The 26,478-nt window shown below is 39.5% G+C and overlaps 4 protein-coding genes across 4 annotated transcripts; 2 read left to right on the top strand and 2 right to left on the bottom strand.

Moving 5' to 3' along the window:
* Positions 1–10,102: 10,102 nt before the first annotated feature.
* LOC125239942 (DNA-directed RNA polymerases I, II, and III subunit RPABC3) lies at positions 10,103–12,081 on the bottom strand. The gene is made up of 2 exons (XM_048147724.1): positions 11,695–12,081; positions 10,103–10,274 (listed from the first exon to the last, which is right to left on the bottom strand). The coding sequence occupies exons 1-2, from the start codon at positions 11,985–11,987 to the stop codon at positions 10,115–10,117; spliced, it is 453 nt and encodes a 150-aa protein (XP_048003681.1). The 5' UTR covers positions 11,988–12,081; the 3' UTR covers positions 10,103–10,114.
* Positions 12,082–13,287: 1,206 nt separating this feature from the next.
* On the top strand, positions 13,288–16,026 carry LOC125239973 (H/ACA ribonucleoprotein complex subunit 4). Its single transcript, XM_048147767.1, has one exon. It carries the CDS (start codon positions 13,492–13,494, stop codon positions 15,031–15,033), a length of 1,542 nt encoding a protein of 513 aa, XP_048003724.1. The 5' UTR covers positions 13,288–13,491; the 3' UTR covers positions 15,034–16,026.
* Positions 16,027–16,408: 382 nt separating this feature from the next.
* Positions 16,409–18,399, bottom strand: LOC125239890 (BRCA1-associated RING domain protein 1-like). Its single transcript, XM_048147656.1, has one exon. It carries the CDS (start codon positions 18,326–18,328, stop codon positions 16,757–16,759), a length of 1,572 nt encoding a protein of 523 aa, XP_048003613.1. The 5' UTR covers positions 18,329–18,399; the 3' UTR covers positions 16,409–16,756.
* Positions 18,400–18,530: 131 nt separating this feature from the next.
* Positions 18,531–26,074, top strand: LOC125239926 (zinc finger protein OZF-like). The gene is made up of 4 exons (XM_048147700.1): positions 18,531–19,685; positions 20,154–20,287; positions 21,673–21,784; positions 25,153–26,074. Exons 1-4 carry the CDS (start codon positions 18,801–18,803, stop codon positions 25,348–25,350), a joined length of 1,329 nt encoding a protein of 442 aa, XP_048003657.1. The 5' UTR covers positions 18,531–18,800; the 3' UTR covers positions 25,351–26,074.
* Positions 26,075–26,478: the final 404 nt, after the last annotated feature.

Genomic DNA, 26,478 nt, shown 5'->3' with positions numbered 1-26,478 from the left:
ACACAACGTTTAAGAATTCTATCATATATTTTTAAATGTTTTTTTAAAACTGGGTCGTTACTTTGAGTAATTAATATTTTTAGTTGGCGTTTGTGTTCAGATGATACTTTGATTCCGCGAGTTAACCATTGTCTATTTGGTTTAGGTTTTGGTTTCAATAGCTTTTTTGGAATATGTTGTTCGAGAAGATTTTTAATTTCAGTATGGAATCGGTCGAAGTTTTCATTTGTCGTGTTTTGTGGATTAATGATAGATGTGAAATCGGTGTTTTGTAACGCGGTCTTGAAATTATGTATGTTACTTTGATTGTATATTCGGGTCATATATGAGTATTGACTTCGCCCGCACTTTGTTTTATCTATTAAGTTTTGTGAGGTGACTAAAACTCCTTTATGGTCAGAGATTCCAAGCTCAACAACATCAACCTCTATGTTTTTGACGTCAAAGTTTGCGAAGAGGATATCTATACATGTCTTTGAATTCTGAGATATTCTTGTCGGTTCTTTTACGTATTGATGAAAGTTTGCGTTTCTAAAAAGGTTTAATACGTTTCGAGATAGGACTGTTGTTTTTAATACATCGACGTTTAGGTCTCCTCCAATAATCACGTTTTTTTTACTGTACTTTATATTTATGAATTGAAGGAGTTTATCTAATTGTTCAAAAAATATGTCAGGCCTTCGTGAGTTATTTGGCCAATAAATTACGATTAATATTAAATTGGATTTACGAATTTTGACTGCGCAGGTCTCAAAAATGCATTCGACGGATAGTTTATTTATATCAGTTAACTCTAAGTACTCTATTGTATCCTTTAAGAATATGCAAACTCCACCTCCTTCATGGTGTGTTCGGCAGTAGTAACTAGCTAACTCGTATCCTTCTAGTCTTAACAAATCTAACTTAGATGTTGTAATCCAAGTTTCAGAAATACAAAAGGCTTCAATAAAAGGCTTATTATCTATGAGTGACTCAATTTGGTAAGTTTTGTTTCTAAAACTACACATGTTTTGGTATAATATTGCCGATTTTGAAGGTTTAGTGACGAAATGTATTATTGGTGATTGGAGTTGGTGACATCGGATGGTTTCTTAATGTGTCTTGCGTTTTATTTTCGGCGAGGTTCCGTGGTGGCGTATCCGATGTTGACGTTGTTGCGAGCGCAGTCTTGTTTCTGTTTTCATTATCAGGGTACGTTTCTAGGAGGGGCATCTCCTTTCCATTTACAAATAATTTGTTATTGCGTATTATTGCGTTTTGTCCAGATCTTCGCAGTTCTCGTAATTTTTCTTTGAGTAATATTCTTTTTTGAAGGCTGTCACCATCAAGGAATTCAGAAATAAAGAGTCCTGAGTATTTAAAGTATGAGGCGTTTTCTATATGTTTTTTCATTCTTTTGCTTAGAAGTTCGAATGCAATGGGGCGTCTGGGGCTTCTACGACCTACTCGCCATATCTCCTCGATTTGTCCCGTTAGATCAATATTGCAGATGTCATAGAATATGTTTAGTATTTTATTTACGGGTACGGGTTCCGTTTCAAATTCGTACTCGTTTAAGCCGTAGTGCACCAACCTCCTTGAGTATTCAGCTTCACTTGGGCTATTGATATTCTGGTTTGGTCTGTCTCTATAATTAGTGGTGTTTTGTTGGTCGATATTACTCGAAGGTACTATTTGTTCTGGTCCTGAGCATTTAAATTTCTCTTCCAATAATTTTGTTTGATATTTTAAGGCCGCCACTTCATGTTCAAGAGTTATAATTTTTCTGTTAGCTTCCTTAATATTATCTGAATTGGACTTTGTTACTGTTGTAATATGACTTGTTTGCATTTTTGCTGCATCAACTGTTTGTTTTAGTCTATTCACGTCCGTGTTTAGATTAGCGTATTTTAGAAAGAGCTCAGATATATTTGTTTCGATTCTGTCAGCCAGGTTGGTGAGTCGTTCTTCTTGTTGTTTGAGCTGTTCTGTGATTTGGCATCTGAAGCCTCTGAGTTCAGTAAGTATGATATCCGAAATAACTTCCTGGTTTTTTTCCAGATTTAGGTCTGGATCTTTACGAGATTCAATTAATAAACTGTCGTCGAGGCTATCTAACGTGTGACCTTTTTTTCGGATGGTGACGTTGGAGTCATCTGAGTCTAATTCTATGTCTGCAGGTTGATGGCAGTCGCTAACTAATGCGTAGTTTTGCAATAGATTTTTTATAGGGGTGCTGGTGTTACCTTTCTTTGGAGCGTTGCATCTGCATAGTTGGCAGGTCCAGCTTTCTTTTCTTTCTAGAGACATAAGATCGAATCTCCCAGGGTATACGTTCGCAGGTTCGCACATGCAAGGTCGTAGGTACGCGCGCATGCACAGCAGGTCAGGCGATCCCTCCTGGGTAGTTGCTGGTAGCATCCCGCGCATATATCAACCGAGGTGCTCGCTACTTCATCGGTATGCAGGTTTGGGGGTTTAGCGGAGTCTTGTTTTGATTTTGACATGTTGACAGGAAAATTTTACTTGTATATTTAGGGCTGTTTGTAGCTATTTATGTAGACAAAAACGTTAGTGTACGTCCCAGATGTTATATTGTTAGTTTTCGTAACGTTCTAAATATTATTTGGCTATTTGTATAATAAAATATTTATTATTTATAAGAACTGTTTTTATGCGTGACATTTGACGTGACATCCGTGACATATGACATATGACTGACTGACTGACTGACTGACTGACATATCAACGCACAGCCGAAACCGCTGGTCCTAGAGATTTCAAATTTGGCACGTAGGTTCCTTATATAGTGTAGAGGAGCACTAAGAAAGGATTTTCCAAAATTCACCTCCTAAGGGGGTCAAATGGGGGTTCAAAGTTTGTATGGGGAAACAAGATTAGTTTGACTATTTTATTCGAAACTTCACAGGAAGATTCCTTAAGACATATGACTGAATACGTGTTTCAGGTTTTTTGAAAATTTAACCCCTAAAAGGGTGAAAAGGGGTGATAAAGTCAAAAAATCAATATTGGTATCGTTTTTATGGTTTATCGGGTCACTGATCACGATAAATACGACGTTTTTAAAATCTAACGAGGCGGAAGTGAAATACCTTCTCCCCTGTTGTGGTTCAATGGGGTTTAAATATATAAAAGAAGATATTGACTGACTGATTGACATATCAACACACAGCCGAAACCGCTGGTCCTAGAGATTTCAAATTTGGCACATAGGTTCCTTATATGGCGTAAAGGAGCACTAAGAAAGGATTTTTCAAAATTCTCCTCTTAAAAGGGTGAAATGGGGGTTCAAAGTTTGTATGGGGAAACAAGATTAGTTTGACTATTTTATTCGAAACTTCACAGGAGGATTCCTAAAGACATATGACTAAATACATGTTTCAGGTTTTTTGAAAATTTGACCCCTAAAGGGGTGCAAAGGGGGTAAAGTCAAAAACACAATATGGGTATCGTTTTTATGGTTTATCGGGTCGCTGATCACGATAAATACAACGATTTTAAAATCTAATGAGGTGGAAAAGAAATTTTCTCCCCTGTTGTTGTGCAATGGGGTTAAAATATCCAAAATAGCCATAAGTATAGCTTTAGTTTTTATCTTTACTTCTGGTTCAAGAGATTTCAAATTGACACGGAAGTTCCTTAGAGGAGCACTAAGAAAGGATTTTTCAAAGTTCACCTCCTAGCATGATAATTTGACAGGGGCAAGGACAGGGACAGGGCCAGGGACAGGGACAGGGACAGGGACAGGGACAGGGGCAGGGACAGGGACAGGGTCAGGGACAGGGACAGGGACAGGGACAGGAACGGGATTGGGTTAGGGATAGGGATAGGGATAGGGATAGGGATAGGGATAGGGATCGGGATCGGGATCGGGATCGGGATCGGGATCGGGATCGGGATCGGGATCGGGATCGGGATCGGGATCGGGATCGGGATCGGGATAGGGATAGGGCTATATAATAGGGATAGATAAGGATAGGGATAGGGATAGGGATAGGGATAGGGATAGGGATAGGGATAGGGATAGAAATAGGGATAAAAATAGGGGACGGGGACGGGGATAGGGATAGGGGAGGTACGGGGATAAGAATAGGTATTGGGGTCGGAATAAACGGTCGGCAATCGATATCTAGGTAGTGTAAAATGCAGGTGGCTCAGTGGGAAGGGATTAGTAAGTAGGCATCGGCGAGTATCCTGCATCCGTAATAACTATTACATTCAATGTGCTGTAAGAAGATCGTTGTTTTGCTTGCCTTTTATATGTTTACATTTGCAATAAGTATAAGCAAAATGGAAAAAATTGTAAGCGATAATGCAAGGAAGTACTTTTTACCCTACCGACCATAGCGTCGAGATACTGGCTATGTGGGTCGTATGAAGTTTCCCCAGTATAAATATTTATATAGCTAAAATACATACATATTCGTACCTACTACCTACTCTGTGGTCGCTGTGTAACAATTCTACAATCATTGCAAGAATTTCTTTAAAAACAACAGTAATATGTGTAAGGTACAGTCAGCCAAAACCGGACCGTACAGCAAATAGATCAGTTACAATGGCCCCCCAGTCGAGAATTGCCCCGCTTTACCTTAATCGAAATAATCGCGGACAGATGTACCTACAAAGAAACCTACGGATCCAAATGAATATCTTATTTTTTGTAAACGTTTCAATAAGAATACTTTTATTACGCGGGCAAAGCCGCGGGTAAAAGCTAGTTCATTATAAACTTTATGACGAAGGTGGGCCATTTTTACCCCACTTTTTTTGTAACATGGGTATTTTTTACGCGATTCATACTCAGAATCGCGAGCTCTTTCGATCCTGATAGGAGAAAAAAAATGTCCCAAGATTTCCATACATTTTTTCGAACCTTCCATTCCGTTACCGCCATACAAAATGTATGAAAAAATGGTAACGGAATGGGAAAAAAACCTTGGGACACTTTTTTTCTCCTATCAGGATTGAAAGAGCTCGCGATTCTGAGTGGAACTTTGAAAAAAATGGCCCAGGTGCAATTCAAAATTTGAAACTTGAGGAAAAATTTAAAAGTTTATACCTCCAGCCAGGGCTCGGATACCGGTTAAATTTTCAAACCGTTATCATGTAAGTACTTGCGGCAAAACCTTTCAAATTTCGTTTTCGCTCGAAAAACCGCTATTTGAAAACCAGTTTTTAGGGGAACGCTTTCATAAGAATTTCGTTCGATTAACCGGTATAGAACGAAATAAACCGGTTTATTCCGCAGCATGATAGGTAATATACTGTTCTAAAAATCGAAATAAACCGGTTTTAACCGGTAAAAAATAAACCGGTTCCGAGCCTTGCCTCCAGCTGACCTAGCCGAATGACAATTATCGCGCGTATTTGAGCGTTTGTGCATTTGGCTATGTACACAGGCTTCGAACCTGCGACAATTTGGTATGCCGGTCTAGCGTTCATAGACAAGAAATTATCCCCATATCCAGGCGACCCGCACTCAGGCCGGTGGTGAGCTGACCAGGCCCAGATTCTCAAGCGCCGCAAATACTCGTCTTTGCTTATTTTGCGGCGCTTGCTATGGAGACACTGGGTCCTTGGTCGGCCGACATGAAAGCCTTTGTGGGAGCTCTGTCGGCTCGGCTCATTCGACTCTACTGGAGACCCTAGAGCTGGCGCGTATTTCTCGCAACGTATCGCACTGGCGATACAGCGAGGAAATGCCGCCAGCATAATGGGCACCATGCCGCAGGCGGATTTGTTAGATGGTTTTTTCTTTTTATAATTGGGTTCTTTTTTTTAATTATTATTTTCTAATTATTTCTTTAGTATTATTTATTATAAGCTTATTTTTAAGTAGTGATTTAGTTATAATTTAGTTTTATTTTAACTATGGTATTACATAGAAATTATCTGCATCAGGATCCGGGCACAGAGTACGTAGTCCCGGCAAGTTAAATGACAAAGTTTTAATGAGAAAACTGTAACCTCCCCCCCCCCTTCTCCCATCCCCTCTTTTTCGCCTCCTCGCGGCTCCGACTTTTGCAAGGTTTACTCATTTTCATAATTACACGCTAAATACGCTAGAGCAAGCTTTAAGATAGGAAAGTATAACTCAACTTTGTTATGCTATGTCGGTGACAAACAAGTATACGGCTCCAACAGATAAGCAGTCTCTGTAGCTTGTGGATGCATGCAATGTGAGACTTAATAATTGGACCTTCGTGCCTTCGTTGAGTTCTGCGGGCCGATTTTTGAGTCTCACGCGTTCGAATTCAGAAAATTGTCACTGAAAAAATAATGGGCAAGTCACCGTTTTCAACCAGTATTTTAGTGACAAAATCCCGTATGCGAGATTCAAAAATCGCCCCCCTGGTAGGAAAAAGAATAGGCACAACACTATGAAAGGAGTGTTTTAAATCGACACGAGTAACGAATTTCCTTTTCGCATGTGTATCGTACGACGTTTTTCAGTACAGATGGCCCTCTGAAGTTTTGATTTTACAAGAAATGAATCACTTTGCGCACTAGTGCGGGAAAAAAGTACCATCTGTAATGAAAATAATACATATTTAAGTAAGTATTCATCATATCATAGTTATTCCGTATAGGTACTTTTATTCGACTAAATAAACAACAGTTATTTGTTTTACAAAGGGGCAAAGTTGTAACCGCACGTGCCAATATTGATACCCGAGCAAGCGAAGGATTCCAATATTGAACCGCGAGCGTAGCGAGTGGTTCAAAAAGTGGAATCTTAAGCGTTGCGAGGGTTTCAAGGCACGAAGGTTAAACAAACTTTGCCGCCGAGTGAAACACAAAATTTTTCACCACACCAACATGAACAAAATACTGACTATAAAACACCAAACTAAATCAAATCCATCAATTTATTCAATATTTATGATTCAAAATCATCATTTGTAGGTAAATTCTACCAGGCAACTCAAGACATTAAGTTTAAATTTGTGTGAAATTACTTTGCACTCTTGTGGATAAAATGCAATTTTACTATCTGTTTTCGAATAGCAAAGAGAGCCATTACCAGTTGGTGTGGTGAAAAAAAATATTAAAAACATCATTAATAGGTACTGTTATTCCAGTCCTAACGTATAATAATATTAATAATTCATTAATTACGCTCACCTATTGTTATAATAATATGTCACCGATCCTGAGGAACAAAGAACAAACCCAATTAAGGGACCTCCACACGCTCGTTAGCGGCACGTGGCGAGCGGACGCGCGCCGCTTGACTTTTTAAATTACGAAATATGTAGAGGCCTTTAGTGATAGCAAGATACATGTAGTGCCAAAAGATTTGCCTTCATATTGTTACGGGCACGTACGAACGTGTCATGCTATTTCAGTCAGTCTCAGTACAAGATGTACTGACATTGACTGAATTAGCACGACAAATACGAGCGTTTCTGGAAAAATAAGAAGGAAACCCTTTTCGAACTACATCTGTAAGTTGGCGGCGATTTTGACAACCTGGCGTTACCTTGTAAATGCTCTTTTGATTCATCAGAAACAGATGACCAAGTTGCATTCTATCCACAAGAATGCAAAGTATATCTGGTGCAATAGTTACCTACCTGTTTTACAAGGGGAAAAGTTGTTTTCCCCTCACTAGCTCGGAAACACGTGTTTTGTCCTTTAATACCAGCGGGTAAAAACGCATTTTATCCACTAGTGGGTAAAGTAATTTGACCTTGAATAAAGTCACATTAACTGCTTTAAAATTGATAAAAGTAGGTGAATCTAGTAATAAAGATGATTTACCACCTGTGGAACTACTGGAAGCAGTGATAAACGCATTTTTTGCGTTGTAGTTTCCTCGCTATAGTGAGGGGAAAAGTTTTGTGTTACACTCGGGTGCAAATTTATTTTACTTCTCGTGTGTTAAAAACTCGCAAGTTCAGGATTCTATTCTCGAACCACTCGCTTCGCTCGTGGGTTCAACTATAGAATCCTTTCACTTGCTCGTTTTTCAATTCCACACTCGGCGTTAAAATACAACTTTGCCCCCTTGTATAACAAATAACTATTTCCCCTCACTAGCTCGGAAACACGTGTTTTGTGCTTCAATACCAGTGGGTAAAAACGCATTTTATCCACTAGTGGGTAAAGTAATTTGACCTTGAATAAAGTTAAATTAACTGCTTTAAAAATGATAAAAGTAGGTGAATCTAGTAATAAAGATGATTTACCACCTGTGGGCCTAGCACATGATTGCTGCGAGAGCATGTCGCTGCGAGATAAATGACACGTCTTCTTCTAAGTGTATTAATTACATAAGGACGGGTAGTCTATCTCGCGGCGACATACTCTCGCGGCAATCATGTGCTAACCCTGCTGTAGAGCTACTGAAAGTAGTAATAAACGCATTTTTTGTGATGTAGTTTCCTCGCTATAGTGAGGGGAAAAGTTTTGTGTTACACTCGGGTGCAAATGTATTTTACTTCTCGTGTGTTAAAACACTCGCAAGTTCAGGATTCTATTCTCGAACCACTCGCTTCGCTCGTGGTTCAACTATAGAATCCTTGCACTTGCTCGTTTTTCAATTCCACACTCGGCGTTAAAATACAACTTTGCCCCCTTGTATAACAAATAACTATTACTTCTCGTGTGTTGAAAAACTCGCAACCTCAGGATTCTATTCTCGAATCTATTATAGAATCCTTTCGCTTGCTCGTTTTTCAATTTCACACTCGGCGATAAAATACAACTTTGCACTCTTGTATAACAAATAACTATAAAACATTTGAATCAATTTAAAACAAAATGAACTGAAAGTTTGATGTTCATCATAAGTTCGATTTATTGGTAACTCCGATCCGGAGACATTTTGAGTAACACCAATGGCCAACAGTATAAACCGTTCGTCAAAAAGTTGATTTGGATACCATTTTATTAGACAGGCGTTAGGTTTTCATCATATAGCCCGACTTAATCCATTCACTTTCAGCCAATAGGACGGTTTATTTTTTTAGATTCCAAGAACTCCAATGTCCAAATACCTTCCCTGGCGTGTGCTGCCTGTGCGTGAGTAGTATAACACGTGCAACATCCTATGCAAAAAGGCCTCTACGTGTTGGTTTCAGCTCTGCGCACGCCTCTCAAAGCTCCAGCACTCCAAATCCAGCATACATTTGAAGACCCCTAGCGCCATCTACCTTATATTAGTGTCGTGTGAGTGGATGCTACTCGCTACAAGAGGTCGCTGTTATAAAACACTACTAGCGCCATCTATGTAACTATTGATGTACCATAAGTTAGAGTCGAGTGCTACTCGTTACTAGAGGGCGCTGTTAGCTAGTATTTTGATTGAAAATATGTGACTTTCTTAATATAATCTAAATTTATAATAAGGATTATAAGGGTAAAATATGCTCGTACCTATATGCGATTAATATGTCGTTATATTATAAAAAATTAAACAAGGTGTAATAATATTAGATTTAATTTATTTAACCTTAAGAACTAGAGATGTCAGAATACCATCAAATATGTTATTTTAGAATTGTGTAGCTTTCCATGACAGGGTCCTTATGCTTAGGTACTGGCCCCACCGCGAGATAGTGAGCTATGAGCTATCGGCTATAAAAACAAACGCGATGAGCTATCAATATCGCCGTCTCTTTTATTCGCACGGGAGTGATTATCTTTTCGTTTTTATAGCCGATAGCTCATAGCTTACTAGCTCGCGGAATTTTTTAAAGATTTTTAGAAAAGAAACCATGTCACTAGTCACTAATAGCATTGTAGGGTTCATAATTTTGCACAGTGTCACTAAGTTTCCCCAATAGCCAAAAGTTGTATGAAAACTCTTGTCCTTTATCCAAATGCAAAATTATTTCATACAAAAATATTCCATAGTGGACATTATGGAACATATTTTATTTAATAGTATGTTGGAAAGTGCTGTTGTTTCTGAGTAAAACTAGCTCAAAAACACCAGATTCTGTGAGAATCAGCCCCTCTAGCACAACTTGCCTTTATCCATACTTGAAGTCGCACTTGATGTATGGACTCGCGCGCGACAGGACAAGTTATGCTAAGGGTAAGGTGTTCAATATTTATTTTTACAAAAAACCTATTTTCTACACCTAAACCTATTTTCTATTTTCTAGAAGGCCAGTTTCTTCATAAGCAGGTACATGTGCTGATCGACCTCGAAGCCGTGGAGATTGTTGGCGTCGCCCTGCAGCCGCATCAGCAGCCCCCCGAACGACACGTAGGCCGCCAGGCGGGATGCCGTCTCCATTGCTGCCTCGTCACCTTCTATCCTGGAAATTTGGAATGTCATATTAATATTGGTTGACTAAACATCTTGACAACCAGTCTGGCCTAGCGTGTAGTGACTTTGCCTGCTAATCCGCAGTCCCAGGTTCGAATCCCAGTAAGGGCAATTGTTTGTGTGATGAGCACAGATATTTGTTCCTGAGTCATGGCTGTTTTCTATGTATATAAGTATTTATACATCATGTTTTTTTTTGTTTTCTGTTAAATTCGACACATTGTTAGAATTATTATCAGGAACCACCCTGTATGTTACTTTTAGTTAAATTCGCAAAAAAAATGTTTTCATCGTTTTCATACATAATAAATGAATTAATCAGTGTGAGAGACCCTTAAGGACAACCTTCAAGGTAGTGTCAAGTGATTGACGGCACATGTCAAAACAAATAACATTAGGAAGTGGTAAAGGCTGTCACACAAGTGTTCAGTAATTATTTTTATTTTTTTAATAACTCGGTAACCGTAATAGTTAAGGCTCTAGTTTCTTAGAGAAATTAATTGTATTTGATATAAAGAACCTTCCCTTAAAGTTAACGGAATTCAATAAAAACACTAGTATTTTATGTATATTGTTGTCAGAGTACACACAATACAAGCCTTCTTGAGCTTACCGTGGGACTCAGTCAATCTGTATAAAGATGTCCTATAATAAATATTTATTTATTTATTAGAGGTAACTGGATTAATCTCAATAAGGCCTCTGGTTTGGAAGGTCAAATGGCAGTTGATGTTGTAAAATTTGGTTTGGTTCCAAATTCTGTGATTTGTTGCACAAACTGACCCAAACCTCAGAGCATTGATAATATGCATTGATAATGCTAATAAGCATATTACATGTTACAAGCATGTTCAAATCTAAGAAAATCTAACACATTTGGTTAGATTACAAAACTAAAAGAAGTGTGCCTGCACTGCACAGAACTTTATTTATATAGAAGAAACAAGTTCATCTATTTGTATAGGGGCCGAGCGTGTCAAATTTTGTACTGAAGTTGTTTCTTGCCTGTAATTTTAAATATGTCTCAGGCTCTTGATTGTTCATAATTTTTGTGTTGTTGCAATTGAATATCACGTAACGAGGCATTTTTTATGTTTTGATTGACTTCAACTTACAAAAATTGACGCCCGAAAGCTGCAAGCTGCGATTAAAGACGGACAACTCAGTGGATTTCACTGAGTTCATTTGACACGCTAAGTAGATACGTTTGCTTGATCTATGGTATATATGACATCTGTGCTGCACTGTCTACAAAATTCTATAGCATTCACTTATATTTTTATTTTTTATAACTCTAAAGCGTCTAAAGCTCTCGTATAAAGCTTGCTTCTCACAGACGTGGTATTAAAAAAACATTACCATAACACTAAAACCCTTTTTTTTTTTAATTTGTCAATAAAAAAACTAACCTATAAACTTTGCCCGACATGACATATTCGAAGCTATCAGCACGGTTTCCCTCCGTGTCCAGAGGATTCCACTCCCCGCCGTCCGGGTACCCGTTCTCCCGGAGCGTCGTCGCCAGCACCAACCGGAACTTATCACCCAGCTCCATCGGATATATCCACGAATTTATATCCAAAATCAGGTCCATCTTGAACGACTCGGATTCACAGTGCAAACGACTGACGCGGTCGAATTTCTTGCCTTCGGGATCCATGTCCTTTACGTTGAATATGTCCTCGAATAGCACTCCTGCCATTTTGTGGTGTTTATGTTAGAAAATGCTGAGAAAACAATACGCCACCGCCAATCTGGAAAGCTCAGCTCATGCCAGATTGTTTGGTTTGACATTTTTGATAGTTGACATTTCAATTTTTTTTATTTGATAAATGTTGCAATAACAAAAATTCTTAAAGTCGTGACAAATCCCAAATATCATTAATTAAAATTTGTTTAAACATGTATCGTTATCGTTAAATAATAGGGCGTTGAGATTATATTACATATTTATTTATTATTAACGACATTATTCGACGGTCTCTTACCTCTGTAAACGTGCCCGCAATATTAGAGCCGACCGGTATAGCGCGGGATGATGGTAAGAGACCCGACGGAATGTCGCTGATACCGTGGAGGATGGGACGAGTGCTGGTGTGGGATGCAACCTGTGTGGACACACTGGCCCCGTCTCATCTTCACGGTACCACAAAGAAAGCGGGCGCGGCTGCAGAGACGAATAAAAGACGTAAATACGGAGGTCTCGACGCCAATTACAACTTTGTTGCTTTTGGCGTCGAGACCCTCGGTCCGTGGGGTCCGGGCGCCCAGATTTTATACAGGGACTTGGCGAAGCGGCTGACTGAGACTACGGGGGACAAAAGAGCTGGCAGCTTCCTCGCTCAACGTATAAGTATTGCGATTCAGCGAGGAAATGCTGCCAGCATCTTGGGCACTATGCCTCAGGGGCCCTCTTTAGACTTAGATTTTTAGTTTTATTATTATTCTTTTTTATTGCCTAGTCTATAATATTTATTGTACCAAATTTTTATTTAAGTTTTATTTATTTAGATCCAATAGATTTTACTTTAAACAGTAAATACAGCAGTAAGTAAATGCAGCAAGCTAGTTATAGTTAATTGAAGTATATTTGTTATGTTTTCTAAAATGGTCTCTGATAGCCTTGACAATAAAAGTGTAATTTAATTTTATCTTTAATTATATTCCAAATTCCAATTCTATTTTTATGAAAGTAGATACATTGAATCTATAAAATATGATGAATTGCGATATTACCTTCCTATGGTTACACTATTATGTTATGGCTGCGTCCATGGTGTAAATAGGTCATACTTAAATTTTATGCCTCGTGTTGAATGCTACAGTATTTTAGATTTTAATTCCGGATAATAATAAATTAAAAATCATGTATTTCATTGTTTGTTTTTATTCATAGAATTTACAAACTATCAATAGATGTCCATGGCATCCAGTGACATTTCAATAATTTATATGAACGCATCTCATAGTGTTGCCATACAATTCATGCCAAGTACGTATACCACATTTGTCGTAATCGTAAAAAAACAGCGAAACATTTTCAAGCTAACCTCTAACCCAAAAACGCTGCACGTGTTGGGTTATTGTGTGCGTTTAAATCAGTGAACGACGCAAGTGCTCTAAATACCCAACGCGGGTCACTTATTTAAGTGTGTCAAGACGCTCCCGCGTGTGAATAATAAACCCGCGTGTTACAATCTTTGAAAATGACGGAAGTGCTTCAACCCGGTGCGGACGTTTTGTCCGAGAAAAAGAAGAAGAAAAACAAGGATACCGTGTCGTTGGGCACGTTTCAGAAGCTCGGAGACTTCAAGATCGAGCCCTCCGAGAGTGTGAAAAAGCTAGACACAGCGTACTGGCCGCTGTTGCTGAAAAACTTCGATCGTCTCAACGTGCGGACTAATCACTACACGCCGCTGCCTTTCGGACACTCTCCTTTGAAGCGCCCTATCAGCGATTACATCAAGTCTGGCTTCATAAACGTAGACAAGCCCAGCAACCCGAGCTCCCACGAGGTAGTTTCATGGATAAAGCGTATTTTGAAAGTGGAAAAGACTGGTCACTCGGGCACGCTCGACCCCAAGGTGACGGGATGTCTGATCGTGTGTGTGGACCGCGCGACGCGGCTGGTGAAGTCTCAGCAGAATGCCGGCAAGGAGTACGTGGCCGTGTTCAGTCTTCACTCCGCTGTGGAGAGTATCAAGAAGGTTACTCAAGGTTTGGAGAAGCTGCGAGGCGCGCTCTTTCAGCGTCCACCTCTAATCTCCGCTGTGAAGCGACAACTTCGCGTCCGTTCAGTGTACGACAGCAAACTACTTGATTTTGACGCTGAAAGAAACATTGGTGTCTTCTGGGTGAGCTGCGAGGCAGGCTCTTACATCAGAACAATGTGTGTCCATCTCGGGCTAATGCTCGGAGTCGGAGGACAGATGATTGAGCTCCGAAGAGTGCGGTCTGGTATCCAGGGCGAGGGAGAAGGTATGGTCACAATGCATGATATCTTAGACGCTCAATGGGCTTATGAAAACCACAAAGATGAGAACTATCTCCGCCGAGTCATCAAGCCTTTGGAAGGTCTCCTCATTGCACACAAGAGGATCTTCGTGAAGGATAGTGCAGTCAACGCTATCTGCTATGGAGCTAAAGTCCTGCTACCTGGTATTTTAAGGTACGAAGATGGAATAGAAATTGACCAAGAAATTGTTATAGTAACAACGAAAGGAGAAGCCATCGCTTTAGCTATTGCGTTGATGACCACTTCAACAATGGCATCATGTGACCATGGTGTTGCTGCGAAGTTAAAACGAGTTATCATGGAGAGGGACACGTATCCCCGTAAATGGGGCTTAGGGCCGAAGGCATCGCAGAAGAAGCAGCTAATACAACAAGGGAAATTAGACAAATTCGGCAAACCTAATGAAAATACTCCGTCAGAATGGTTGAACAGCTACAAGGATTACAACAAGGGTAAAGCGAAAGAAAACGGAGAAGCCGAGAGTCAAGATGCCGAAGAGGAAGGTAGTAGGAAGCGTACAGCCAGCACTGCTAATGCTGACGACACAAACAACTCAATCGAAGTGAAATCTGAGAAAAAGAAGAAGAAGAAGAAGCGTGACTTAGATGAAACTGCCGAAGGAGAGACGACGGAAGCCGCCGACACCACGATGGAGGTGACGGAGGACGGGGAACAGAAACAAAAGAAAAAGAAGAAGAAGAAGGACAAACAGAAAGAGAGGGAAGACGAATGAGGACTATTTTGTTACGTCAGTGAGAAATCAAAGTGAAATCAGATGCAACTAGTGGTACTAAAGTAGCTTTCTTTACGAACTGTACAGTCAACCAATTGGAACCCTAGGCCACTGTAGAACTATGTCATAGTGACGTTATACATCCGATTGTAAGAAATCTCTTACTGCTTGTCATTTTGACATGGTTGTAGAGTGGCCTAGGGTTTCAATAGGTTGACTATACACTGAGATACAGTTTGTGACTACAAACATGTTTGCTTGCCAAGGGCAATATAGATTGGCAGGTCCTAAAACTTTTCAACTTGTACCTTAATTCAAATTAAAATGAAAGTCTAGTGATTTAAAACATTATAGAGTGCTATATTTTTAAAAATGTATAAAATAGTCTTAAATGCTAGAAGCATTGAAGTATTCAGCATTGATTGATTGAAAATTATTTTAACACTTGATTAAACATGTATGTCTGCAAAAGCTAGATTTGACCATGTTGACTTATTTTTTATTGTTTACCAGTGACAGACTCTTGTAATATTGATTTATATTTCATTCTGTATTGATATTCTAGCAATGTTTTTTATAAACTGAACATAGACTTATCTAATAATAAAACTGAACTAGGCTGACAAACTTAGTAAGTGCAACTCAGTCAAAAAAGTAAGTTTTGTTTAATAGATTCGGTTTTAAACCAGTGAAATATAGTAGTCTTATAATAAATACTAATATAGTAGTCTTATTATAAAAAGGTCATGTTTTTTCATTGCAAATAATGGCTAGATTATCAATAACTTTGAATATTTTTAGTTGAATCAGCTAGATATCTATATGCTACGGGTTTTGCATTTTTCTACTGACCCCAAATAGTTGTAGACATATTTTAAGGCAAAAGTGTTTTATTTGAGAAGTTGATAGTTTAAGTTAGTTTTAAGGAAAATGTTGAGTTGTAAGTTTATCTTTAATACTGGTCAACATTCAAAATAAAATGTATAAAAAATATTCTTGTTTTACGAACCCATCCTTTCAACGTTTATTTAATACTAGCTTTTGCCCGCGGCCTCCCTCGCGTTAAATTCGAACTCCCTGGGGAGTTAGAAAGAGACAAAAGGTAGCCTATGTCACTCCATCTCTTCAACTATCTTCATTTTAAAAAAACACGTCAATTCGTCGCTCCGTTTTGCCGTGAAAGATGGACAAACAGACACACACACTTTCCCATATATAATATTAGCGTGGATGTAATATACCGGATACCAGTTATGCTTTTTTCAATCACAAATTCACAATTTATGAATTTACATAGTGTGACAAGGCCATCTAGCGAGTTTGCTCGACAAATTACGAATACTGCTACTCGCCACTAGGTGGCGCTGTAGTCATCTTCAGTTGCAATCATCGGTTCAAAAATAATAATATTACCAAGTATTATTAAGTATTTAATTTTATTCAATGATATAAGTGATTGTAGAGTGCGAAGGTACGAGGTAGGGGTGTTTCTCCAGAACTATATATTCATGTGTTGCCTGTGTTTTCGAAGTTACAGTTTGGTCTGGCCATATAAGCGCTATGGGGTATAAAGGTATATAAAATTAAAGAAAATGAACGCTTAAATTCTTAACATTTCTTATAATTAATGAATTCATTCTGGACGAAAAACTAAATACTAATGTCTTGTGATGTCTCAACAGATTTAAAACAAAAAATATAACATTTTCTTTGTGTCCAATTTTCACCAAGGTTCACAAAGCTGATATTTCTCGATGCACTCGATGAGCCAGCCGATGGGCAGAGCCTTCAAATGCGCCATGTTGTAGAGTGGCTCATACATGTCCTTGTATATAATGTAATGTGAACAATTGTACAGTTTACCGTCTCTCTGTGCATGGTACGGAATTAGTTTCTCTGATTCCGGTATAGATTCAGGATTCGGAGCTCTCCTAAGAGCTATTCCTCCTGCATCGGTAACCAGCTTACTTAAAATAGCTTTCGTAACTTCTATCTTATCTGAAATCTTATATTTCGTATTGAAGCTATGGAAGTAAAAGTGACAGCCATTAAAAATACCAGGCAGCAGCTTATACTTGTTGTAGCGAGCATTTTTTGGGCCTCTATATGTAGTTGTACTAACACCGAGCACTTCATACTCTTCGAAGGATGCTAAGTTATAATCAGTAGATGCTGTCACCCATTTAGAAGTTAAAATCCATAAATTATTGACAATGCCTTGCAGGACTTCAAGGCTCGAGTCACAAATGCCATCTTCTGCGTCAACTATGAGATGTGTGACTTTGTTACTGAATTTTTGTTCGACATGGAGGTTGCTGTGATGTTTCGTTAGGGCTTTCAGCTTGTTGGTGACGGAGCGAGACTGTGAGACACAGAAAACTTTAATATCTTCGTAGTCAAGCTCAATTTGTTTCTGGATAAGGTCTGAATCCAAAGTGTCTTCTGTAATAAACCTTTTCTCAGCTATATCTTTCATTATAGCTGCTATCTCTGGGGTAGCGAGGCTAAGAGGTGTTTCGCCTTTGCAGTTTCTGGCATTAATGTCGGCTCCATGAGCAACTAGATCTTTCGCAATTTCAATGTAGTTGTAACGGATGGCTTCATGAAGAGGGGTTTCATTGCCCTGTCCCGGGACATTCACTAGCGTATTGTGCCTCAATAAAAGCTTTAGTAAGTCCTGCCGTCCATTCTGCACAACCTCATGTAATGGAGTCCAGCCAGCATTATCTTTCGTGTTCGTACTTGCTCCTTCACTTAAAAGTTTGGCTACTTTATCAGCTTTGCCCATTCTGCAGGCTATGTGTAATGCTGTCTCACCTTTGTTGTTTCTCTTCTCTACCGTTTTTCCTGATTTGGATATATTAGAAGCTAAAGATAATGTTGAATTGTTTAGAACATCCTGTTTGGCTGCGGGGGTGCGCTTCGGAGCAAGGATCTCATTCAGTAGAGGAGTGTCCGGCAACGATTCACTGATCTTATTCACTGCCTTCCCTGGAGACTCTTCAACAGAATCGCAAGGCTTATTTTCCTTGGAAAGCTCAAACATTGCCGACAAATTCTTCGCGGCGTGAACTGCATCGTTCAATTTATCGTCTGACCAAGTGGTACAATCATTGAGAGATACTTTACACTTGGGACAATTCGACAAATCCTGGAAATGTTCCGAACATATTAAATGAAAACATTTGCTTAAGGTCACCGGATTTTTACAAAATTGATGGCATTCCACACAAAATAAACACTTGTTCATATCATCTAGAGCTTTTATCAAATTATTATAATCCTTTTTAGACATTTTGTGTACGGTAACTTAAATAATTATGAATGAAACAGGTTACTTGAGCGGGAAAATTCACACACAACACAGAAGAAAAGAAAACAAATGCCAAAGAAACAGATGACAGTGACGGCTGTATTTGTAAAAAAAAAACTTGCGTTTAGTTAGTGCTACGTGTTTTATTCCTGCTGTGTATAAAGTTGGTTTCTTAAATCGGGTTCATTGCATAATGCAATTTCATCTATTTTTAATACAAATAAATGCTAACAATTTTATTATAAATTACTAGAACATACTTTTGTCTAGCAAAAAGGAAAGATTTAATTTTGACAGCAGTTTTTACGATACTTTGCAATACCGAAACGTTTCTCAAATTCTCTTGTACATTGACATAGCGACTACACTACGAGAGGTGTATTTTTTGTTTACTAAATTACTACACTTTAATGTGACTTTATTTGAGCTAAAATTGTTTAATTGTAGTAAAACAATGCATACTGTAACGTCGTTGGACGGTGATATTTACAACCATGAATATTTCCTCCTTGAAGACGTATGCCGACTGTGTTGGAAAAGGAATGCGACTCAAGAAATATCGTGTAAAAGTGAAAACAATGAAACAGGATACAGTATTTCCCTTTTAGATCAAATACGGGACTGTCTGGACATTATCCTGTCTCACGAATGCCGTCCAAACAAAGTTTGTACTGGTTGCAGCGACGAAGTGAAAAGATTCTACGAATTTAAGAGATTTTGCGTAGAAACTGATGGTAAACTTCGCGAAATTCTTCAGAACTATGTTATAACTCCTGAAAAGCCATCTAGCAACAGTGAATGTTATGTAAAAGTAGAGAATGAAGTTATTACAGAGTTAGAACAGGACGAATCTTTCGACGACTTTTTAGAATCTCTCCAGCATTCAGATTCGAGCGAAAACGCGAATAAACAAAAGAAGGTTAAGTTAAAACAGACTTATAAGCCAAAAAGGTCTCCTACTTATTGTAATATCTGTAGATTAGACTTCAAAACAGTGGAACAATTTTCCCTTCACAATTCTGAGAGTCATGGGATAGAAGGAAGTTTCTACAAGTGCTTCGGTTGTGACAAACGCTTTAAAAGCCCTAAAACTCGTATAGGGCATGAAATAAACTTCTGTAAAGGCTTAAAAGATGGGTACAGGTGCACTTTATGTGACCGATGCTTGCCGAAACGGAGAATGTATGAAGCTCATATGAGAGACCATAGAGATAATGTAAGCATAGAGTTACCGGAGGAACTGTTTAAGTGTAAAAAATGTTGCATCTCGTTTAAGACTAGAGAAGATTTGAAGGAACATGTGTTGGAGCATGAGACTGCCAAGAAATATGTTTGTGAAGTAAGTTACTCTGACTCGTCATCATCCTACTTGCGTTATCCTGGCATTTGCCATGGCTCATGGAAGCCTAGGGTCCACTGTGACGACTAACCCCAAGATTTGGCGTAGGCACTAGTTTTACGAAAGCGCCTGCCGTCAGACCTTCCAACCCGAAGGGTAAACAAGACCTTATTTAGTCCAGTTTCCTCATATTTTCCTTCACCGAAAAACGACTGGCAAATATCAAATGACATTTCGCACATAAGTTCCGAAAAACTTATTGGTACAAGCCAGGGTTTGAACCCGCGACCTCCGGATTGAAAGTCGCACGCTCTTTACTGTAACCTTACACAGATAAACTTATTTCCCAATATTTATTTATTTTTTATTTGTTTCAAATCATATCTCTATAAGCAGCGGTAATTGCCTCTTTTGTCTTATAAGAATTTTAACTTCAACCATTCTAAATTTAACATAAAATCTTCACAGAGTTGCGGAAGAGTGTTCACCCGACAAGACTACCTGCACAAACACAAACTGACGCACACCGGCACTAAACAGCATGTGTGTCCGCACTGCGGGTTCAGGTCTACGCAGAGATCTTCACTCATCGTCCACATAAGGTATGAACGTATGTCCTACTATGTGTGTGTAGTTGTGTATGTGACGAGGGATGTGGCTGGTGACCCTGCCTGCTAAGCCTCCTTGGATCGAATCCCGGTAAAGTCTAGGGTCTATGTGAATGCTATGTGATGTAATGATTGGTGAGTGTGCACGGGAAAACATCCCACTTTGTTTATTGCTATAAAGCCGCTTTATCAGTTTATTCATACAAGTAAATCTCACCTCAATGGTAACCGACAAAGTGGGATGTATTACTAAACACACTCAAATTTGTTTTGGATGTTTTCTATGTATAAGTATTTGTATATTGTATACATATACCATTGTCTGAGTACCCACAACACAAGCCTATAATATTTATTTAGTTTAGACTCATGATATTGCTACTCGACGCTAGATGGCGACTATGGATTATAACAGTTTTGGCACTTCTGACACACTCATTCTATTACTACTTATTTCTTTATGCTATAACCGCACACATACATACATACACGACTTTTTTTTTTAGTTTTATTGGATATTTTAACACAAAAAGTAAATGTTATATTCTTAAACCTGGCACTTAAAATAAAAATTTACAATCTTTTTCTAAAAAAACACTTTTTTGTGTTTTAAGGATAACCGCATCAGCGCCATCAAAACAGCAGCTTTTGTTCTGGAAATAATAAGTAATTGTTATTTCATTAAATGCTTATAAGAGTTATAAAATAATAATCTCAGAACAAAACGATGTTTTAAAACTTTTAAAAGTAGGCGAAATCCAAAAAAGTTTATTCGACATTTTACTCTTCTAATATGATGAAAAATACGCTGTTTTCGTAATTATTCGGTTTCCTCATCCTGAAATTCAAATAGGTAGTTCAACCCTTTACCCCCGTAGTCCGATATACACGGGGTAAAGGGTTAAACTACCGATTTCAATTTCAGTGTGGTAAACTATAATTAAATTAAAATCTTGTATGTGGGTAGCTTTTGCACGTTGTAATGTTTCCTCAGTCACCCGTTGACCACGAATGCTGTAAAGTGTTCGAAACGTCGGGATGAATTGTAAATCCATTATACGCGATATAATCCGTTTCCATAGTTTTATTTCATGAGTAACTATCGCGGTAACCGAAGACAATATGCTAGTTTCCTACTAGTCAAATCAGCTTCTTTTTAAGAACTGTCAAAACGATTTGCTGACATGGAAATACTATGAAATACTGAGGAGTGACGTCACGGTCAATTCATTTACTTTATATCTTTCTGTTTGACTTATTAAATATTAATTATGTTTAAACATAACTATTGTCCATATTTATCTTCTAATTAAGTGGTGCTTTATTTCGTGCACTGCGTACAATATTTTATTTTAAGTATAGGAACGAGCCTATTTCAGGAAACACACAGGAGAAAGACCGTACAGCTGTGATATGTGTCCGCAGCGATGCATCTCCAGCTCAAACTTACGTGCACACCGCAGACGACATCTTGGACTTAAGAAGTTCCAGGTAAATATTCATAGACGATAGAGGAATAAGTAAGGGAAGACTTTGTAACTCCATACATCAGTAAATGCGAGTTATTTGTATAGGCATAGTTATAGTGACATCTAGCGACAACCACGCGTCAACTAGCGTAAATTATCAGTACTGCTACTTGTCAATAGATGTCGCGACGAACGAAGAGTCTAACGGCCCAGCCACGACATTGGTCTAAACGCGACAGCGGTGAGCGGCAGCCATACGTGCGAATGAAAAGTCCCATCGCTGTGTCTCGCTCCAATGTATGGCCGCCGCTCACCGCTGACGCGCTTAGACCAATGTCGTGCCTGAGCCGTAATGCTCACCAATTTTTAGATAATATTACAATAGTATTAATCAGTATCCTGTTTTCAATTCCTTCTGCTTGTAATATAAGTTGTAAACTGTTCTAATATTATTATTATTTCCTTTATTTATTTTGCTTCTTAGGCTAAGCTTTTTATAATATGAATATAAAAGTAAAATACAAAAACACATACAAAACAATATAAAAAACATATAAACACATTATAAAAAACCTAACCTAGGGTGCCGCCAGCAGCGGGGCAGGGCCCAAGCTGCCGGTGGTTAGGGCTGCAGAGAGAGGAACCGTCGGACTATCCGCGCCGTGTCCAAGATCACCGCCTTCTGCATCTGGCCCTTGATCCAGCCACCTAGCGAGAGTCTCTTAAGATGTTGGTCGAGACTCTTCGCTATGAGACCGTTCGCTGAAACGACTATCGGAACAATGATCGTTGAATCAACATCCCACATGGCGGTTATCTCGTGAGCCAAGTCTAGGTACTTACTGGACTTGTCCTTCTCGGCTTTCACGAGATTCTCATCATGGGGGATGGTGATGTCAACGAGCACTGCCCGGCGTTGCAGTCGATCTATTATTACAATGTCAGGCTTATTGGCTACAATAGTCCTGTCAGTGATAATAGATCGATCCCAATAGAGCGTGGCACGACCATTTTCAAGAACTGGCGCAGGTAAGTACTTGTAGTACGGTACTTCGCGGTCTACAAGGCCGTATTGAAGAGCAAGTTGCTGGTGAATAATCCTGGCTACGAGATTATGTCTGTGCAAGTACTCGCCGTTAGCAAGATGAGAACAACCGGAAATGATATGCCTGAGTGACTCTCCGGGACGGCGGCATGCCCGACAAATGTCGACCGTACCGTCCTTCAGGATATATTTCCGGTAGTTGTTCGTCATCATAACTTCGTCCGCAATTGCACAGGCAAAACCCTCGGTTTCTCCGAAGAGGTCCCCGAATCGTAACCAGTTCACCGATGCGAGCAGGTCTACATCGGGTCCCGTGAGGGCCTTGTAGAACCGCCCGTGTAGCTGCTTGCTCTCCCATACCGCCTTGCGGTCCGCAGTACTTAGTACCACAGGTTTGCGCCAGTTCTCTTTCGCCAAGGAGAGCGGCGTGAGGTTTCCGTCAACTGCCACCACATCACGATGCATCCCACACTCGTTGTTAAGGAAGTAATTCCTGAGATTGTACACCTCACGGTTGTGGAGATCTTTGGCGTTTAGGAAGCCTCGACCTCCGCACTTCCGTGGGATGTACAATCTCATAACAGACGAGCGCGGGTGTAACATACGATGTGTGGTAAGCAGTGAACGGACCCTCCGATCCAGGGCGTCCAGCTCAGTCTGGGTCCACCGTAGTATGCCAAAGGAGTATGTGAGTAGAGGCATTACCCAGGCGTTAAAGGCGCGCACTTTGTTGCCTCCTGACAAAAGACTGTTAAGGACTTTTGTGAGCCGACTGAAAAAGCGCTCCTTCACCGACCGTCTAATGCCAACATCCTCAATACCCAACGACTGTGACATACCAAGGTACTTATAGGTTTCTGATTCAGAGATAGATCTGAACGACATCGTCTCAGAAAGTTGTAAATTTTCTGAATTTACAACCTCCCCCGCTGTACATGCATAACCGCACACTTATCGACACCAAACTCCATTCTGATGGCGGTACTGAAAACTTCTGTGGTTTTCAATAGCACCATCAGGTCTTGGGTGTTCGGTGCAAATAGTTTGAGATCGTCCATGTACAGAAGGTGAGAGATGACTTCACCCTCTCTCCGAAGCCGGCAACCTAGCCCAGAATCCTTCAGCAGCGTGCTGAGGGGATTCAGAGCTAGGCAGAACCATAATGGACTCAAACTGTCACCCTGGAATATTCCTCGCTCAATCCTTATGAAGTCCTGCGGGCCAGGGGGTCATCCCTGCCTCCTGGTTGACGAAGGACTGTGGTCCACTGCCTCATACATGCAGCCAGGAAGGATATTAAAGCTGCATCAAGTTTATACAGCTCCAATACCCTTCTCAGCCATGAATGAGGCACCGAATCATAGGCCTTCTTATAGTCAATCCAAGCGGCCGAGATGGCTCCCCTGTTCCGCCGAACTTGTTGGCAGATGGTCATGTCTATGAGGAGGAGCTCTTTAGTACCACGGGACCCAACCCTACATCCATTTTGAGCGGGAGCCAGAATGTTGTTAGCGACAATATGCGCGTTAATTTTTGCTCTCAAAATGGATGTAAGGAGCTTGTAAAGTGTAGGTACCTCTTATTATTATTATTATTATTTTTTTAAGAGGAACAGGTAAACCATTTGACCGCAATCTCACCTGATGGAAAGTGCCGATGCAGTCTAGGGTGAAGCATGTTTACCCAAAAAATGTCTATTCACTCTTGATTTAAAAATATCCAAATTATAGTGGGTTGGAAATAGACATGCAGGAAGTGAGTTCCACTCCTTTTTGGCAGACGAGCACAGTGCTCACTGTTGACACCTAGTGTCGAGTAGTGGTACTGATAATTCACGCTATTTGACGCGTGACTGACGTGTGATTGTCTCTAGATGTCACTATAACTTTGCCCATACATATAACTCGCATTTACTGATGTATGGAGTTACAAACTCTTCCCTTACTTATTGTACATACCATATTGACGACCGGTCTGGCGTAGTCGGTAGTGGCCCTGCCTGCTAAGCCGCGGTCTTGGATTCGAATCCTGGCTAGGGCACTTATATGTGTGATGAGCACAGAAATTTGTTCCTGGGCCATGGATGTGTTTTTTATGTATATAAGTATGTATATCGTCGCTTAGCACCCATAGTACAAGCTTTGCTTAGTTTGGGGCTAAGTTGATTTGTGTGGTATCCCCCAATATTTATTTATTTATTTTTGAATACAAGTAACAATCCTAAAGTTTCGGGCGTCCATATGCTACGGTGATTGCTTACGATGACGCGGGCGTTACGCATACCTACATCTGTGCTATAAGGGGTAGATAGAGCAAAATTTTTTTAATTGTACATTTATTTTCAGTGCACAATATGCGACAAGAAATTCGGATACAAATTGAGTTTAGAAGAGCACATCGAGTCATCGCACCATCGCTCGCAAACACACCCGTGCCCGCATTGCGGGGCCCACTATTCCCGGAAGCGGGGTTTAAAGCGACATCTAACGGCGAAACACTGCGATGAAAGTGATAAAGTTGAGAGTTTGCTGAAGGTGTTGTAGTCTACTTGACAACAGATGGCGCTACTGTACTATGGCTCACAAACACCGCACTGCTCTCCCAAGCAGGGCTTGAAGCGACATCTGACGGCGAAACACTGCGATGAAATTGATAAAGTTGACAGTTTGTTGAAGGTGTTGTACTACTTGGTCATAGATGGCGTTATTTACGCTAACACTCCTACCTCCATTCCGGGATAAGTTTAATGTAAAGCGTCACCTGCGGGCCGATTTTTGAGTCTCACGCGTTTGAATTCAAAAAATTATCACTGAAAATAATAGGCAAGTCACCGTTTTCAACCGGTATTTTAGTGACAGTGAGACTCAAAAACCGGCCCCCTGACAGTAAAACATGCAAGAATCAACCTTATGACAACGGTATTAAAGCTATAGTCAGTGTGATGGTATTATAATTACTCTACTCGATCACAGATGGCATTAGAATATTGGGACGTGTGTTCAAAATATTAAATACCGCGACACTTACATTTTAATACTGCTACTCGTCAATAGATGGCGCCACCATATGTGAATTGTAAAAATACTGTAGGTACGTTAGTTATGAGATTGACTGATTTATAACGTATTTGTTGTATGAAATTTAAGTTAAATATGCAATAATTATACTTTTTAAGAAATATCCTTTTCACTCTTGATCACATGTTTAAGAAATCACTATAAGAATTTCTTTTGGAAAGAAGTTAATTATAAAAATAAAAACATGTTTTAATTTACACTTATTTTTATTTTCAAAACGGAATAAAAATAAAAATTCTCTATTAACGATTTATTGCGAGCGCTACCATGCATGACACGAGATTATATTGAAAACGAGAAACAATATTAAACTGTAACCGGAGATACATTTATGATAAAGACTGACAATCGTCACAGATTAAGTTGAAATTAAAATTGCCTTAGATTAGAATTTGTATTGGGTATTTCTTGTATGATATACCTACTCATATTCTTATACAAAATTAAGCCATTTTATAAAGCTTGCTCATATTATAGAGGAATAAGTAGGAAAGAGTTGTAACTCCATACATCAGTAAAGGTTGACTGGTAGAGAATGCCTCATGGCATTAAATTCGCCTTTTGTACATTAAGGTGGTGCAAGTCATTTGTAGT

Source organism: Leguminivora glycinivorella, chromosome 26, assembly GCF_023078275.1.
Source record: "Leguminivora glycinivorella isolate SPB_JAAS2020 chromosome 26, LegGlyc_1.1, whole genome shotgun sequence".
NCBI lineage: Eukaryota > Metazoa > Arthropoda > Insecta > Lepidoptera > Tortricidae > Leguminivora > Leguminivora glycinivorella.
The sequence above is the reverse complement of the archived record's forward strand: the minus strand, read 5'-3'. Positions and strand labels throughout refer to the sequence as shown.